This window comes from Tetrahymena thermophila (assembly GCF_000189635.1).
Source record: "Tetrahymena thermophila SB210 genomic scaffold scf_8254764, whole genome shotgun sequence".
Taxonomy (NCBI): domain Eukaryota; phylum Ciliophora; class Oligohymenophorea; order Hymenostomatida; family Tetrahymenidae; genus Tetrahymena; species Tetrahymena thermophila.
This window is the reverse complement of record NW_002476523.1, coordinates 312699-330638: the sequence shown is the minus strand read 5'-3', so window position 1 is coordinate 330638 and position 17940 is coordinate 312699. Positions and strand designations below refer to the sequence as shown.

The window sequence follows — 17940 nt, the reverse complement described above, 5'->3', positions numbered from 1 at the left end:
GAAATATACATTTAGTAAAATAATAAATATTATTTAATAAAATAAAAGAAATAAAAAAAAGTTTTTGATGCAATTTTCAAACATGATAGAAGAATAAAATAAAAAATGTTTAATCATAGATTTAATATATTTTTAAAGAAGAAATTTTAATTTTTTTATCAAAAATTTAATTTTGAAAAATAAATAAATCAATCAATATTAGTTAATCTAAATTGGTCGAAATGAAAACCAGCATACAGTATGTATTTATTTATATATTTAAAAATAGTTTTTGTACCACGAAATTATATTTAAAACTTTATACAGATAACTTAAAGTGAGTGCTTAAAAATTAAATTAATAACTATGATTTAAGCTTTATTATTTTAAATATTTCTTTTTAATTATTTTAATTACAAGTAAAAGAAAATCATAAACTTTTATCCTTTTTTAAAATAAAATAGATTATTTAAAAAGAACTATTTATAATTAATTATTCAAATTAATGCAACAGAAAATAAACTTACATATTGAATAATAACAATTTTGCTTATACTAATTTATTATTTATTTCAATAAAATATAAGTATAGATATAATTTATCTATCCAAACTAATATACTTTTCAAATTAGAAGTTTTAACATTACAAATGCTAAAATATAACTGATTATACTTGACTATGATGCATTATTATTTACTGGAGCAGGACTCGAGCCTGGTTTACAAACATATCCAGTAGATGCACTTGCTGATTAACCATTAGGACAGCTCGCTACACAAGTTGTACCGTTGTAGTATTAGCCAGTAGCTATATTATTTTGTCCTTTAGCTGTGCTGCAAGAATTACAAACCCAACCATTCAAATTAGAACCTACCACTGCAGAGGAGCAGTCAGTAACAGAACATTAGTTTTAGGTTCCATGAGTAAATAATTTTTAAATATCGTTTGTTAATCCACAACCTGCGCAAGTTTAAGAATCATTAGAGCATGTAACATTAGATCCAGGATTTGGTATAGGTTAACAAACCCATCCAGTAGATAAACTTGCTTACTATCCAGGGGGGCAACTTGCTACACATGTCGTACCATTATAATATTAGCCTACAGTAATATTTCCATTTCCAGTAGCTGAACTGCAAGAGTTGCAAACCCAACCATTTAGATTAGATCCTACTGTAGAAGCAGTACAGTCAACGACAAAACAACTATTTCCTACTCCAAATGTGAATAAATTTTAAATTGCATTTGTTTAACCACATCCCCCACAAGTTGAAGAATCACTAGAGCATGTAACAGGAGTGCCAGGATTACCTACTATTGGTTAACAAACATATTAAGTAGATAAGTTTGCATATTACCCAGAGGGACAACTTGATACGCAATACCTACCATTAAAATATTAACCTGCAGCAATATTCCCATCTCCTGAAGCTGAATTGCAAGAATTACAAACCCAACCATTATATTCCCTTAATGTTGAGGCAGTACAGTCAGTTACATAACAATTATTTCCAGTTCCATAAGTGAATATGCTTGAGCCAAGATTTGAAAAACACCCATTGCAAGTTGAAGAATCAGTAGAGCATGCAACAGGAGTACCAGGGTTAGGAATATTTTTACAAATAAATCCTGTTGCCGCATTTGCTTACTAACCAGCAGGACAACTATCTACACAAGTTATACCGTTATAATATTTACCTTTTACAATATTGTTAGCTCCAGAAGCTGAGCTGCAAGAATTACAAATCCAGCCATTCAGATTAGATCCTATTACTGTAGAATTACAATCGCTGACTGAGCAGTTATTGCCAGTTTTATAAGTAAATAGGCTTGAAATATTTTTTGATTATCCACATCCATTACATGTAGAAGAATCGCTAGAACATGTAACTGAAGATCCAGGATTAGGAGGATATTAACAAACGAATCCAGTAGCTGCACTTGCTTATTAACCTTTAGGACAAGTATCTACACAAGTAGTACCATTGTAATATTAACCTTTTGCGATATTATGATCTGAATTAGTCTAACTACAAGAATTGCAAACCCAACCATTGAGATTAGATCCTACTACACTCAAATTGCAGTCAGTTACTTAGCAGGTATTCCCAGTTCCTCGACTAAATAGGCCTTATATATCATCTGTTGTTCCACATCCTCCACAGGTTTATGAATCACTAGAGCATGGAACTGGATTGCCTGAGCTTGGAGGAAATTAACAAACATATCCTGTATCCTTACTTACTGTAGAACCAATAGGACAGGTATTTACACAGCTTCTACCATCGAAATATTAACCGGAAGCAATATTACCTGTACCCGAAGCTGATAAACAAGATTAACAAATCCAACCATTCAAATTCGAACCAATTGTTGTAGAAGAGCAATCTTTAACTTTGCAGCTTTACCCTTTATTACTAGAAATAAATAATTATTAAGCTCTTGTTGAACCACAATTTCCACAAGCTTAATTTCCACTTGAGCAGCTAACATCTGAACCTGGATTAATTTTTTGACAGTTATATCCAGTAGCTGCACTAGCTTAATAGCCACTAGGGCAAGTATCTACACAGCTTTTATTGTAATAATATCTGCCTTTTGTAATAGTATTAGGAATCTCAGTAGTACTACAAGAATTACATATCCAACCATTTAAATTAGAGCCTATTGTAGTAATAGAGCAGTCGTTAACAGCACAGTTGTTTCCATTTATATAAGTGAATAGTTATTAAGTAGCAGCAGTATCTCCGCATCCTGTACAAGTTGAAAAATCCTGAGAACATGGAGTAGGTTAAGGGTTTGCTAAGCATTCAAATCCAGTTTAAGCACTTGCAGATTTCCCAATAGGACAATTTGTTACACAATTCCTATTGTCAAAATATTAACCTTTAGGAATATTTCCCTTTCCTTAAGCTTGGCTACAAGAATTGCATATCCATCCACTCGAAAGACCTAATAAAGCTGTAACATGACAATCTTTCACATAGCAGTTATTTGCAGATTAATAAGCAAATTATTTGAAAACTGAAGAATCAAATTCGCATTCTTAACAAGTTGATTAATCCTTAGAACACCCTACAGCTTTACCTGGATTAGGTGGAGGTTAACAAATAAATTGTGTATCTAGACTTGCTGATAAACCTTGAGGACAAGTGTCTACGCAAGTTTAACCATCATAATATTAACCTTTCGGAATGTTACCACTTCCTTTTGCTGATTTACAAGATTAACAAATCCAACCGTTCAATTTTGAATTTACATTAGAAGAGCAATCATTAACAAAGCACATTTATGAATTTTTATCAAAACTAAATTAATTATTTTAGTTAATAAAAAAATAACATGCTTTGCAGCCTGTTTTGTCAAAAGAACAATCTACAGGTTAACCTGGATTTGCTAATTAGCAAACAAAGCCATTTTCTTTATTTGCAAAATAACCTTGACTACATTAATTAACACATTTAGTACCATCAAAATATTATCCTTATGATATAATACCAGGTACTTAAGAGACTGAACTACAAGAATTACAAACCCAGCCATTCAAGTTATTTCCAATAGTAAGTTAAGAACAATCTTTAACCCTGCAAAAGCCATTAACATAATCAAATAGTTTTAGAATTGCTGCAGAACCTTAAGCACATTTATCACATGATTAGGCATTAAAATTACATTCTAAGCTATTACCAACAATAGGAGGTTAACTTGTTACTGCAAGAATGAAGCAACTTATGATAATTAAATTAGCAAACTTTTTCATTTCTGAAAGATTTATTTTTAAATTGTTTTTATAATTAAATTATTATAAAAGTCAAACAGATTTACTTGGAATTCTTAAAGCTTAAATTGAAACTACTAAGTTTAAAGTAATTATGAGTGATCGCCTAATAAAAAAGATACTTTTTGGGTAATTAAAATTAGATTTACCTTAATCTCTTTAATTTAGTGAGCAAATAATATATGGGAATAATATTTAAATTACTTTATACCTTAATAATCTAATTTTTATAAATCAGATTATTCCAGTTACAAAATTTAGTATTTAAGGTATGTAATAATGACGTAATTAAATTGTATTCGTTATTATTTTTCGAAAAAAAGTGAGAGTTAATTACAATCTTAAATAGTATTTAATAAAAATAGACAATTTAATGTTTGATTCTATTGCCAAAAAAATGAATACTTTTATAAATTAATAATAGAAAATTTAAATTTTAAATTTAAAAACTAACTTTTATAGTTGAATGTATAGTATAATTTTTAAAAATAATATTTATTTTATTCAGTTTCATAAAATCAGATAAAAAGTACAAAAAAAAATAAATAAGTTGTATAAATTAATTCATTATAATTTTTCTTATCGATTCTGAACAATGATGATTGATAAATTCTGAAAGTTTAAATAAATGAATTCTAAAAAAAAATATACTTACAAATCAAACTCATGATTCTCTTACCCACAAAAAATTGAGAAAATAAGTTAATTAAATTTGATTTTTTAACAAATTATTATTCAATTCATCTTTTCATTTTAAAACGATTGCGCTAAATTAGTAAAAGAAGTATAAAAATTTTTTTGTTTTTCTTCAAATTTTTAGAAGTAAAATAATTTTTAAGAGAAAAATATTTTAATGAAACCATAATAATTTATATATTCCATAATGATTAAAATATTTTTGCTTTTAAATTTTTGTTTTTGTAACAGACAGACATATTTAACTCTAGCTTTTAAATAGGGTTGATAAAATAATCCTCCAAACATTTAAGTTAATATTTAATAGAAAAATGAAATTAAATTTGTATTCTAATGTTTTAAATAAGTGCTAAATAGTTAGTTCCCAAATTCTTATTTAATCTGTAACATTAATATTCAAATTATCGGGTAAGGTAAATTAAAAAATATTAAAAATATACGCCTAACTTTAATCAAATAAAGTAAACTTTCCAATTAATTTTGAAATAAATATTGTTAATTGTAATTTAATCATGTATCATTAATCCAATACATAAAATGTAATAACTAATTTGCCTTACAAAATTCATATCTTTTTTCATTGTTTTTTTTTAATAAATTCCAACGAAATAAACTAAAAAATTAGAGTAGATTTTTGATTTAAGATTTTTATAGCAAAGAATTAGAAACCATTCATTTATCCATCCTTTAGTTATTTTGAAATAGAATATAAGATTTATAGGTTTAAGCGTTAGTTAGAGATATCTAGATTACAAAATTTGAAACTAAACAATTAAATTTTACCTGCATTCTAATACAATTTATGATTGAAAAATCATTCCAAATCTAAAATTCCCTTAAAATATAATTGGGTAAGTAACAAAAAATATTGTTCAAGTTTTAATATAAATTTCAGAAATTTGTAACTTATTTCAAATCAATTTACCTTGTATTTTTTTTTAAATCTAGATAATATTTTGAAACTTGTAAGTAGGATTAAGAATGATTACAATTTTTTAAAATATCAGAATTCAAATAAGGTTACTTACATATTTTTTAGCCAGATGTTTTCAATAATACAAAAATCTTAAAATTTATTAACGCAACAAAAAACACAAATCAATAGATTATTATTAGTTGATATCTAAGTATTATATTCTTTATAAAAACTACTTTAATTATTTTAATTTTATATTATGGATTTTATAAAAAAAAACAGAAGATATATTCAAAATAAGATATGGTAAAATTATTTTTAAATTTTATTTAATGTATTAACGATGTGTAATTCAAATAATATTAATAATTCCTTTGAAGAAAATATTTATTTATAATAATACAAATTATGAAACTAATTCGGTAAATGAAAGAATTTATAAAAAATCAATAAATTGATAATTCAATTAAGATCATACCTCATCATTTGATATCTCATAAATAATAACTTTTTTAAATTTTTTTTCTTCCTTTTTTAATAAATCAGAAATATGTAAGTAAATTAAGCAAATAGTCTATAATTTTTATTTGATTTAAATGTTAGCTAACAATCAATTAGAGATTTTTTTATAATGTATCTATTGTTTTAGTAATCAATATCAAGATTAATAACATTTTTGAATTAGCTAATAGGATTTAGAATGAGTTGCTATTTTTTAATACATCAGAATCAAATAAAGGTTTTTTGTTTTTTTATAGACTAGATGCCTTTCAGATTCAATAGAAAAAAGTTTATTATCTTAATAAAAACTACTTTAATTATTTAAATTTTATAATATGGATCTTGTAAAAACAAAAGAGATATTCAAAAAAAGATATTAGCTATGGCAAAGTTAATACTTATTTCATCTAATGATTTAATGATGTAAATGAAAATAATTCTTTTGAAGATACAATTTTTTTATGAAACTGATTTTGAAAATGAAAAACTTATAAAAAATTAATTAATTAATACATCATTAAATCAAAATCAACATAATGAATTGAAATCAATCACATAAATGATATCTTTTTTTAATTTTCTTTTTTCCTTATTAAAAAATCCGGAATACATAAATAAATTAAACAAATAATCTATAGTTTTTATTTGATTGAAACTTTAGCTAATAATTGATTAGAGACTTTTGATTATGTATAATATCTATTCTTTTAGCAATCAATTTTTTTATTAATAATATTCTTGAAATATGTAATAGGATTTAAAATAATTTGCAATTTTTTATAACATCTAAAAAGAAAAATTAATTATGGAAAAATTAAAGTTTAATTTTTATAATTTTTTAATATGAAATTCAAAAAAAATACTTTGAAAGCTATTATTTTTTATAAATTTGGAAAAAGAAAAAGCTTTATAAAAATTAATACTCATAATTTATTGATAATTATCAATTTCTATTTAAATAAACCTCAAATATATAAGTAAATTAAATAAATTGTCTACAGATTTTATTAAATTTTAGAGACTATTGATTATGTATTTTATTTGTTGTAGTAATAAATTTTTAGATGAGCTATTTCAAAAATATATATCATTAAAATTTATTTCATTGTAAAATAAGGCAATAAAAGTTTATTATATTCATTCATTATTTGTTAATTAAGATTATGTAGTTAAGTTAAAGATAAGATAAAGATCTACAAGTAATATATTAGATATTTATATATGTTTTTATATATTTTGTAAACAATTATTAATAATTCTAATTAAATTTATATATCATATAATGCATGAATAAACTAAGTAAAAATATCTTAATTTAAATTAATTTTATCAGTAGTATTTTAAATTAATAGAATGATAATATTTTTATAATGTTCATATAATCAAATCAAAAACTATTTAAAATATAAAAGGTGAAAAAGAATAAAAAAGTAATAGAGATTATAACTTAAAGAATAAAATAATAAAAAACTTAATATAATAATTTTATAAAAAACGTAATTGAGTATAAAATAGAAATTTAGGTAAAAATAATGAATTATAAAAAATAAAAATAACAATCACAATAAAACAGAATAAAATAAAAAAGATAAGCTAAATTCATTTTTAAAATTTAGTGGCGTCACTATTTTTTAGAAAGGCTTTTATTTTTTAATAATTGATTTAAAGCACGAAAATATATTTTATAGATTTTGATTTAAAATTCTATTAATTTTAAATCAATTTATTAATACATTCAAATTTTTATAAAGTTTTTTAAATTTAAACTTTTAAAAAATTTTTTATTTTTTGAAAATATTCGGAATTTTTATATTCTAATTTTAGGAATTTCAATTCAAAATAAAATATTCTGTGAACTTTTAGAAAATGTTAATAGCTTTTTTCTTAAATTTTAGAATACAAATATCAAAATAAAAATAGAATATTTATTCTAATTTAAAAGTTAAAGAATTAATTTATTAAATTAGCTTGAAATTTTATTAAAATACTCCTTAGTTTTTATTAAGCTATGATTAAAAAATTTACCAATCAATGAATTATATATAAATTTATTAAAGATATAAATATACATAAGAAGGAAAATTTAAAAATAATAGTTGACTAAAATGGAAGAAGAAAAGGTTAAAAATAAAAAAGGAAATGCAAAAGAATAAATGGATAATTTATGTTTTTGTAGAAGAAACTATTATTTAAAATAAATTGTATATTTCTATTCAAGCAGATGATTATATGATATGGAAATATATATTACACTAAATTTAAACGAAAAATAAATTATCATAGAGATATTTTTAATCTTATTAGATGTTTTTTTTATTAAAAAATGCATATAATTATTATTAAAACTACAACCTATAATTCATTTTAATTACTCCCTCTAGTAAATAAAATTGATTTTTTATCTAATTAAAAATATTAAGTAAAATCTTTTTATCACAATTTAGTTAAAGTAAATTAAATTGAATACATTTAGATTTCATTAGAAAAATTACAAATTCAAAAACTTTTAGAAAATAATGAAATAATCTTTAAATTTTATAAACAACAATAAAATAAATTAAGAATATCAAAATTTATATAAAGAAAGAAAACAAGATGAAGTAAGTTTATGTTATAAAGAGAATTAAAACAACTTAAAAAAAATTTAATATTAAATCATTTTATTAAGACTTAAGATAAGTCATTTTTGAAAAATTTAGTCCTGTTTTTATTTATTATGAAAAAAAAAAAAATCAATCTCAATCAGTATTAATTAATATATAACCTACTTACTGTCTATATATTTAAAAATAGTTTTAATACCACAAAATTATATTTAAATTTTATAAAAATAACTTACATCAAGTATTTAAAAATTAAATTAATAACTATGATTTAAGCTTTATTTATTATCTTAAACATTTCTTTTTAATTATTTTAATTACAAGCAAAAAGAAAATCATAAATTTTTATCTATTTTAAAATAAAAAAATCAATAAACAACTTATGATATAACAACTAAATAATTCAAATAAATGTAACAGAAAATAAACTTTTACCATCTGAATAAAAAAATTTTTGCATATATTGATTTACTTATTCCAATAAAATAAAAGAATAAATATAATTTATTAAATCTAATAATTTTTTCAAATTAAAAGTTTTAACATTGCAAATACTAAAGCATAACAGATTATGCTTGATTGGGATGCATTGTTATTTACTGGAGCAGGGCTGGAATCTGCTTTACACACATATCCAGTAGATGCACTTGCTGATTAACCACTGAGACAGCTTGCTACACATGTTGTACCATTGTAGTATTAGCCAGTAGCTATATTATTTTGCCCTTTAGCTGTGCTGCAAGAGTTACAAACCCAGCCATTCAGATTAGACCCTACCACTGCAGCTGAGCAGTCAACAACAGAACATTTGTTTTAGGTTCCATGAATGAATAATTTTTGAATATCGCTTGTTAATCCACAACCTGCACAAGTTTAAGAATCATTAGAGCATGTAACATCAGATCCGGGATTAGCTATTATAGGTTAACAAACCCATCCAGTAGATAAGTTTGCTTATTATCCTGGAGGGCAACTTGCTACACAGGTTGTACCATTAAAGAATTAACCTGTAGTAATATTTCCACTTCCAGTAGCTGAGCTGCAAGAATTACAAACCCAACCATTTAGATTAGATCCTACTACTGATGCAGTACAGTCGGATACATAACAATTATTTCCAGTTCCGTGAGTGAATAAAGTTGATATAGTGTTTGTTGAACCACAAGCTCCACAAGTAGAAGAATCATTAGAGCATGTAACAGGTGTACCAGGATTAGGAATATTTTAACAAACATAACCTGTTGCTATACTTGCTTATTAACCAGTAGGACAGCTATCTACACAAGTCTTACCATTGTAATATTAACCTTTAGCGATATTATGAACTCCAGAACTTTAACTACAAGAATTACAAACCCAACCATTCAAATTAGACCCTACTATCATCAAATTACAATCTGTAACTGAGCAGTTTTTCCCTGTTCCATATTTGAATAGGCCTTAAATACTACTTGTTGTTCCACAACCTCCACAAGTTGAAGAGTCACTAGAGCAAGCAACAGAAGCACCTGGGCTAGGAGGGTATAAGCACACAAAACCAGTATCCTTGCTTGCATTTGAACCGATAGGGCAAGTTGTTACACAATTTGTTCCATCGTAATATTAACCTGAAATAATATTTCCTGTTCCTACAGCTGTTGAACATGAGTTGCAAACCCAACCATTCAAATTAGAACCCACTATTACAGAAGAGCAATCAATAACACCACAAGTGGACCCTTTTCCAATAGCAAATAATTTCTAAATATCATTTGTTGACCCACATCCATTACATGTTTTATTATCATTTGAGCAGGCAACTAATTAACCTGGATTTTATTTTATACAGTTAAATCCAGTAGCTTGACTTACTGAATATCCTTTACCACAATTACTAATACATGATTTACCATAGTATTAACCAGATGGAATAAGATTAATACCAGTAGCAGCACTACAAGATTAGCATATCCAACCATTTTAAGTAGCGCCTATTGCTTTTTAAGAGCAATCTTTAACTGTACAAGTATTTCCACCTGAGTAAGTGAATAGATTTTAAAGACTAGGAGTATCCCCACATCCTGCACAAGTAGAAGAATCTTTAGAACATGCCACCGGTTTGGGGTTTTTATAACAAGTATAGCCTGTTGAAGCACTTGCTGAATATCCATCAGGACAATTTGTTACACAAGTAGTACCATCAAAATATTAACCTTTAGGAATATTTCCATCTCCTGAAGCTTAACTACAAGAGTTGCATACCCAACCATTCAGGAAAGGTCCTATAGTAGCTGCATGACAATCTTTCACAGAGCAATTATTACCAGATTTATAATTAAATATTCTTAAATATTAATTTTTATCTCCGCATCCGCTGCAAGTTGATTAGTCTGTAGAACACCCTACCTCTGTACCAGGATTAGGAGGAGGGGAACAAACAAATTATGTATCTTCACTTGCTGATTAACCTGGAGGACAGGTATCTGCACAAGTTTTATTAATATCATCATAATATTAGCCTTTAGGAATATTACCAGTTCCTGTAGCTGATTTGCAAGAGTTACAAACCCAACCATTCAAAATAGTTGCTGCATTAGAAGAGCAATCAAAGACATTGCACAATTTTGAATTTTGGTCGAAATTAAATTAATTTATAGTGAAATTATTTAAACCACATTCATAGCAACTTTAGCTCATAGAGCAATTAACTGGCTAGCCTGGATTTGCAACTTAACAATTAAAACCATTTAGATCACTTGCATACAAACCTGGACTACATTCTTAAACGCACTAAGTACCATCAAAGTAAGGACCTAGTGGAGTAATATCAGTTGCTGTAGCTTAACAAGAGGCACAAACTGAGCCATTTAAGTTATTTCCAACAGAGCTTTTAGAACAATCTTTAACCTAACAATAAGAACCAGTAAGTTAAAAAAGATTTAAAATTGCAGCTGAGCCTTAAGCACATAGATCGCATGATTATGCACCTTTATTACAAGTAATTTAATCACCAACATTAGCAGCATCCGCTAATATAAACATGACGCAACTTATGATAATCAAATTAGTTAAGCTTTTCATTTCAAAAATGTATTTTTAATATTTATTTTTTTAATTAAATATTATAAAATCAAATATTAGAACAAGAATTCTTAAAGATTAATTTGAAACTGTTAGGTTAATAATAGTTTTGAATGATTACAACAAAAAAAGATTATTATTGAAATTAAAGTTAGATTTACCTTGATTGCTTTTATTTAGTGTGTAAACAAATAATATATTTGAATAATTTATTAAAACTTTTGTTTTCATTAGATTTTTGTCTAATGTAGAAATATCCAGTTACAATAATTATTAATTATGGTATAGAATAATTTAGAAATATTAAATGGAATTCTGTTATTATTTTTCTAGATAAAAAGTTTCTTTGATAAAAATTAAATTACACAAATTGGTTTAATAAAGAGTTATAATTAATATTTTACAAAAAATGACTTACAGTATTAAAATTTTAAATCTAAAATTTGCTTTACTATCTCAGAATTTTAGTAAGAAAACAAATATTAAACTAAAAATAAATAATTTTATCCAATTAAAAACTTAAGTAAGTTTAAATGCAATATAAAAAGTTAAAATATTTTATTATATTAAAATATTTTTTTACAGTTTGTAAATATAAATATGATTTATTCACTCATAAAAAAGCAAAAATATTCTTTAAAGAATTCAAAAATTAAGTAACTGAGAAAACAAAAACCTAATATTTATAAGATGCTTTGCTTTAATTATTTAAATATTTTCCTAATAGCCCAATCTAAAATTTCAATCAATTATTTTGATTAAAATATAATTTAGAAAGTTACATTACAAGTTTTTAATACCTAATGCATAATCTGATAAATCAAATTTTGTAGCTAATTGAGGGAAAAACCATTATTTTTATATCAGTTACACTTAATTAATTGATTATATAAAATATTAGTAATAATTTGGCATACACAATTCATATTTTTAACATAGAAACCCTATCTAGATAAATTAAAAAACTAATTTTGCCCCTTCCCTTTGAATCAATCTAGAAATGTTAAAAAATTTAAATACTAAATATATAACTCAGAATAGAATTTATTTAATTTTAAAAATATAAATCAGCATAATTATTTTAGATTAAGTTTCATAAAATCAAATAAAATACAAAATAAGTTACAGAAATTAATTTATTATTAGTTATTAAAAATATGATGGATTAATTATGAAATTTTTTGATAAATTCTGAAAAAATTTAATGCAAACCATATTCTCAATTCATTTGATAGAAAAAATTTTTTAATTTTATTATGTAAATCAGTTTGATAAAGCAATTATCATACAATACAATACAATACATTAATATTTTACAAAAAGTATGTTACAGTATTATAATTTTAAATATAAAATTTGCTTATTTTACCTCTAATTTTTAGTAAGAAGAAAAATATTAGACAAAAAGTAAATAGTTTTATCAAACATAAAAGCTTAATTAAGTTTAAATGCAATATTAAAGTTAAAATATTTTTTTATTGTAATTTTTTTTTTTACAGTTTTCAATCAAAGTATGAATACTTCAAAACTAATTTTGTAACTAATTTGGAAAAAAACAAGATTATTTATGTATCGAATGTAAATAATTTATTGGTAATATAAAATATAAACAATAATTTGCGATACAGGGTTCATATCTTTTTATTTAGAAATCCCATCAAGACAAATTAAATAACTAATGTTGAGTTTTCCTTTTAAATATTTGATAGCAACGAATTAGAATCCATTAATTATATCTATCATATAATTAAAGGCATCAAATTAAAAAAAAGAAAATTAGTGTTTATTTGTATCCTGAAATATTAAATAATTGGCAAATCATTATAAATCTTAAACAGAATTTTTAATTTTTAATAATAATATAATTCTATAAGTTAGATGCATCATGTTTTAATATAATAACAAATATCTTGTAACTAATATGGTTTAAAAAATTATTTATTTGATAGAAGTTAAAAATATTTAGCTCATCATAAGCAAAAATATTGCAATATTAAATACCTTTTTTGATTTAGTTTGATCAAAATAAAATGTATTTCTACAGTTTGGACTCATGTGTTTTTATCGACATATATGTCTCTATGATTATCTACATATCTTAAAACATAAGAAAAACCTTTCATTTTTATTTTAAATGGGTATGATATTATGAATTTTATTATATATTTCTTTCAACTGACTTGTTAAATTTTCCATATTTTTTTAGATAAATATGCAAAATAAAAAGGGATCATAAAATTTGTCATATATAATTTAAGATTTGGATAGGATTTATAAAAATCCTTTAGTTAAATAAAAAATTGCATTGAAAAATAATCGTATATTAGCTATTAAGTATAAGAATACTTCTTTAATTGCGAACTAGTTAGCATTCATATATTCAAATTAAATAATAATCATTTTTTATGATTGTTTGTGCTCATGCATGCTATTTACCTAAAAATAAATTTTTGAAACAATGTATTTCTAAATTTGATTTGAATTTAGAAAAATAAATGCGATAAGTATAAAATAATCCTTCTAAATCAAAGATTATAAGTTTCAAAATTTTTTTATTAATTAATTATATAAGAAACTGTTTCATTAACAAGAAATTATTTTTGCCTTAAAATTCAAAAATAAGGAAAATCATTTATTAATTCTTTATCAAAGTAAAGAAAAGAATCAAAATAAAATATTTTTTATGGTTTAAAAATAACTATTAAAAACACAAATAAATTCAATATCTTTTCTTATTTAAACAATAAGTTCTTCAATATATATATTTGTTTCAAGTTAAAACTTAATTAACAATTTGAAATAAGTTATAAAAATAAATTTTTTTAATTTTCTTATCAATTCTGAAAAAGGAATTGAATTATTTCTGAAATATTGATTTAATGATTCTGAAAAATTAGCTTAATAAATTCTGAGATAAAATTGATTACAATCTAATTTAGGGTATTAAAATGCAATTTTGCGTTTACAGCTAAATAAAAAAAATTATTAAAATCAAATTGAATACATTTTTTTTAAATTAATTATAAATCAAAAGGAGTTACAGTTTTCAAATTATAATACCAATCAAACAAAATTCTTGAAACTTTGAATTTATTTATAAAGATACATCATAAATTAATTTTAAATTTAATTTTTTTTACCTTCAAAAGCTATTTAAATCTACTTTTGAGAAAAATAAGTATGTAAATTATTGATGTCAGATATTAGTTTTATTGATATTTCATTTAACCATTTTGTTACTTCTGATAAAGCTAATTCATCTCATTAACTAATAATAATATTTTTAAAATTAAAATTCTATTAAGTATGTAAACATAATTATTCAATTGGATTACAAATATTTATAAAAGGCAGAAATAAATTGATATTTGTAACCTAAATGATTAAAAATCCAAAAAAAAATATTAATTTTAATTAAATAGAAATAATTAAGGAAATTTACATAAAGTACTGATAATATTTACAGATTTATGATTTTATATAGAAAAATTGAAGTAAATATAAAGAATATTGTGTCTATGTAAAGTTTATAACAATTGTTTAATAATTTATTATAAATATTCTACTTTAAATCGCATTATTGTGATTGTAAATAATTAACTAATACTGAAATATTTTAATTATTTTATAATAAATTTATTTAAAATTAATTTAATGAGTTTAGTTATTGATGTTTTTTTTTTTTTATGGAAATGAAAATAATTCAATTTTAATTCAAAATCTTTTCAGAATAAGTTCAGAATTATAATGTCTCTATTTTCATTTCTTTATAAATTAACTAGAATACTGAAATTTGTATTTTTAGATATTTAAATAACTCAAATTAAATATTTTAATACCATTAAAATTATTTATTTTAGAAAATAAAATAAAATTTTTGTAAAGGTTTATATAGATATATTACATATTTAATAATATGAATTGTTTACACCAACCTAAAGCATTTTTAGATGCTAATTTTGCTCTAAAAATATTTTCTTTCAAAATTTCAAAATTCTCTGTTTGCATTTTCCTTTAGAATTTCGAAAATAAAAATAAAGTAAATCTTCAATATATGAATTAAGATCACAAAGTTATTCTGATTAGATGTATTTAATATCATATTTTCATCTTTAATGAAAAATTAATTATTATTCAAAATTTGAAATAAATGAACCAAATTTATTCAATCAAAAATAAATCAAAGTATAATAATTTTACCATCAAATCAAAAATTATCTTGAATAATAGATAAATCAGTTTACGTATAGTTCGAAATCAAAATACTCAAAATTAAAAAAGGCTGTTGTGAATTATGATAATGAAGGCTAGAGAAGCTCAATTTTTTTGCTAATTTCAAATAAATAAATAACCTTAAAACCAGCTTTTAGTAAATCAAAATTAATAAATAATACCAAGCTTTTAAAAATAAAAAATATTTTTAAGAGTGAATTTTCTAAATGAAATTATTAATAAAATAATCATTCTAAACTCTACCCACTTCAATTTACTTATCAAAATATCCAACATGCTTTAATTATTTATAATCATATATACACTTTTTTCTACTTTAAATAAAATGTACACTAAAATAAATTTAAAGAATTCAATCAAGTGGATTAACATCTTCGTTTTTCTAAGCAGATCTAAGGGTAGTTGTAAGATTTTGAGAAAAATGGTTAAAAATAAGCTTCTCATGATCAGAATAAAATTTCATTACTCTTCTACAATTTGAAAAGTTAATTAAATAATTTTATTTTACTTTTATTAAAAAAATTTATTTTATGATTTATTATTTGAAATATTTAATTTCAGATATTAAATTTTTAAGCTAAAATAGATTTATATTTTATAATATTATATACTTAATTATTTTAAAGCAAAATATTAATTATTTAATAATTAAATAATTTCTAAAAAATGTATACAGTTTTTACTAAAACTACAACTTAAAATTCATACTAATTACTCCCTAGATTATATAAAATTGATTTTTTATTTAATTAAAAATAAAAATAATTTAAAAGTAAATTAAATTGAATAAATTAAGCTTTCATTAGAAAAATTACAAATTCAAAAACTTTTAGAAATATAATGAAATAATCTTTAAATTTGATACACAACAATAAAATAAAATAAGAATATCAAAATTTATATGAAGAAAGAAAACAAGATGAAGTAAGTTTATGTTATAAAGAAAATTAACACAACATAAATAAAATTTGGTATAAATTCATTTTATTATAACTTAAGATAAATCATTTAGTTTGGAAAATTTAGTTCTGTTTTTATTTATTATGAAAAAAAAAAATCAATCTCAATCAGTATTAATTGATATATAAACAACAGTTTATACATTTAAAAATAGTTTTAATACCACAAAATTATATTTATATTTTATAAAGATAACTTACAATGAGTGTTTAAAAATTAAATTAATAACTATGATTTAAGCTTTATTATCTTAATAATTTCGTTTTAATTATTTTAATTACAAGAAAAAAGAAAATCATAAATTTTTATCTATTTTTTTATAAAAAAGTTAAAAAAAACTTATAAATAAAAATTATTTCAAATAAATGTAACAAAAAATAAACATTTAACATCTGAATAATAAAAATTTTGCATATATTTATTTACTTATTCCAATAAAATAAATGAATAAATATAATTTATTAATCTAATAATTTTTTCAAATTAAAAGTTTTAACATTGCAAATACTAAAGCATAACAGATTATGCTTGATTGAGATGCATTATTATTGACTGGAGCAGGGCTAGAATCTGCTTTACACACATATCCAGTAGATGCACTTGCTGATTAACCACTGAGACAGCTTGCTACACATGTTGTACCATTGTAGTATTAGCCAGTAGCTATATTATTTTGCCCTTTAGCTGTGCTGCAAGAGTTACAAACCCAGCCATTCAGATTAGACCCTACCACTGCAGCTGAGCAGTCAACAACAGAACATTTGTTTTAGGTTCCATGAATGAATAATTTTTGAATATCGCTTGTTAATCCACAACCTGCACAAGTTTAAGAATCATTAGAGCATGTAACATCAGATCCAGGATTAGCTGTTATAGGTTAACAAACCCATCCAGTAGATAAGTTTGCTTATTATCCTGGAGGGCAACTTGCTACACAGGTTGTACCATTAAAGAATTAACCTGTAGTAATATTTCCACTTCCAGTAGCTGAGCTGCAAGAATTACAAACCCAACCATTTAGATTAGATCCTACTACTGATGCAGTACAGTCGGATACATAACAATTATTTCCAGTTCCGTGAGTGAATAAAGTTGATATAGTGTTTGTTGAACCACAAGCTCCACAAGTAGAAGAATCATTAGAGCATGTAACAGGTGTACTAGGATTAGGAATATTTTAATCAACATAACCTGTTGCTATACTTGCTTATT

General features: G+C 23.1%; 4 protein-coding genes across 4 annotated transcripts in view; 1 reads left to right on the top strand and 3 right to left on the bottom strand. All coding sequences in view use genetic code 6, as the record gives it.

Moving 5' to 3' along the window:
- Positions 1-603: 603 nt before the first annotated feature.
- Positions 604-3741, bottom strand: TTHERM_00635710 (hypothetical protein; the record flags this gene model as incomplete). Its single annotated transcript, XM_001010111.1, has 1 exon — positions 604-3741. The coding sequence occupies one exon, from the start codon at positions 3739-3741 to the stop codon at positions 604-606; it is 3138 nt and encodes a 1045-aa protein (XP_001010111.1).
- Positions 3742-9000: 5259 nt separating this feature from the next.
- On the bottom strand, positions 9001-11496 carry TTHERM_00635690 (hypothetical protein; the record flags this gene model as incomplete). Its single annotated transcript, XM_001010109.2, has 1 exon — positions 9001-11496. One exon carries the CDS (start codon positions 11494-11496, stop codon positions 9001-9003), a length of 2496 nt encoding a protein of 831 aa, XP_001010109.2.
- A 4597-nt stretch (positions 11497-16093) lies between these two features.
- Positions 16094-16249, top strand: TTHERM_00635680 (hypothetical protein; the record flags this gene model as incomplete). Its single annotated transcript, XM_001010108.1, has 1 exon — positions 16094-16249. One exon carries the CDS (start codon positions 16094-16096, stop codon positions 16247-16249), a length of 156 nt encoding a protein of 51 aa, XP_001010108.1.
- Positions 16250-17206: 957 nt separating this feature from the next.
- Positions 17207-17940, bottom strand: part of TTHERM_00634680 (hypothetical protein) — a gene marked incomplete at both ends in the record, with an annotated part of 2420 nt that continues 1686 nt past the window's right edge. The window contains one exon of the mRNA XM_001010107.3: positions 17207-17934. Within this exon, the coding sequence (XP_001010107.3) occupies positions 17207-17934 (728 nt within the window). The remainder of the gene's footprint in view (positions 17935-17940) is intronic.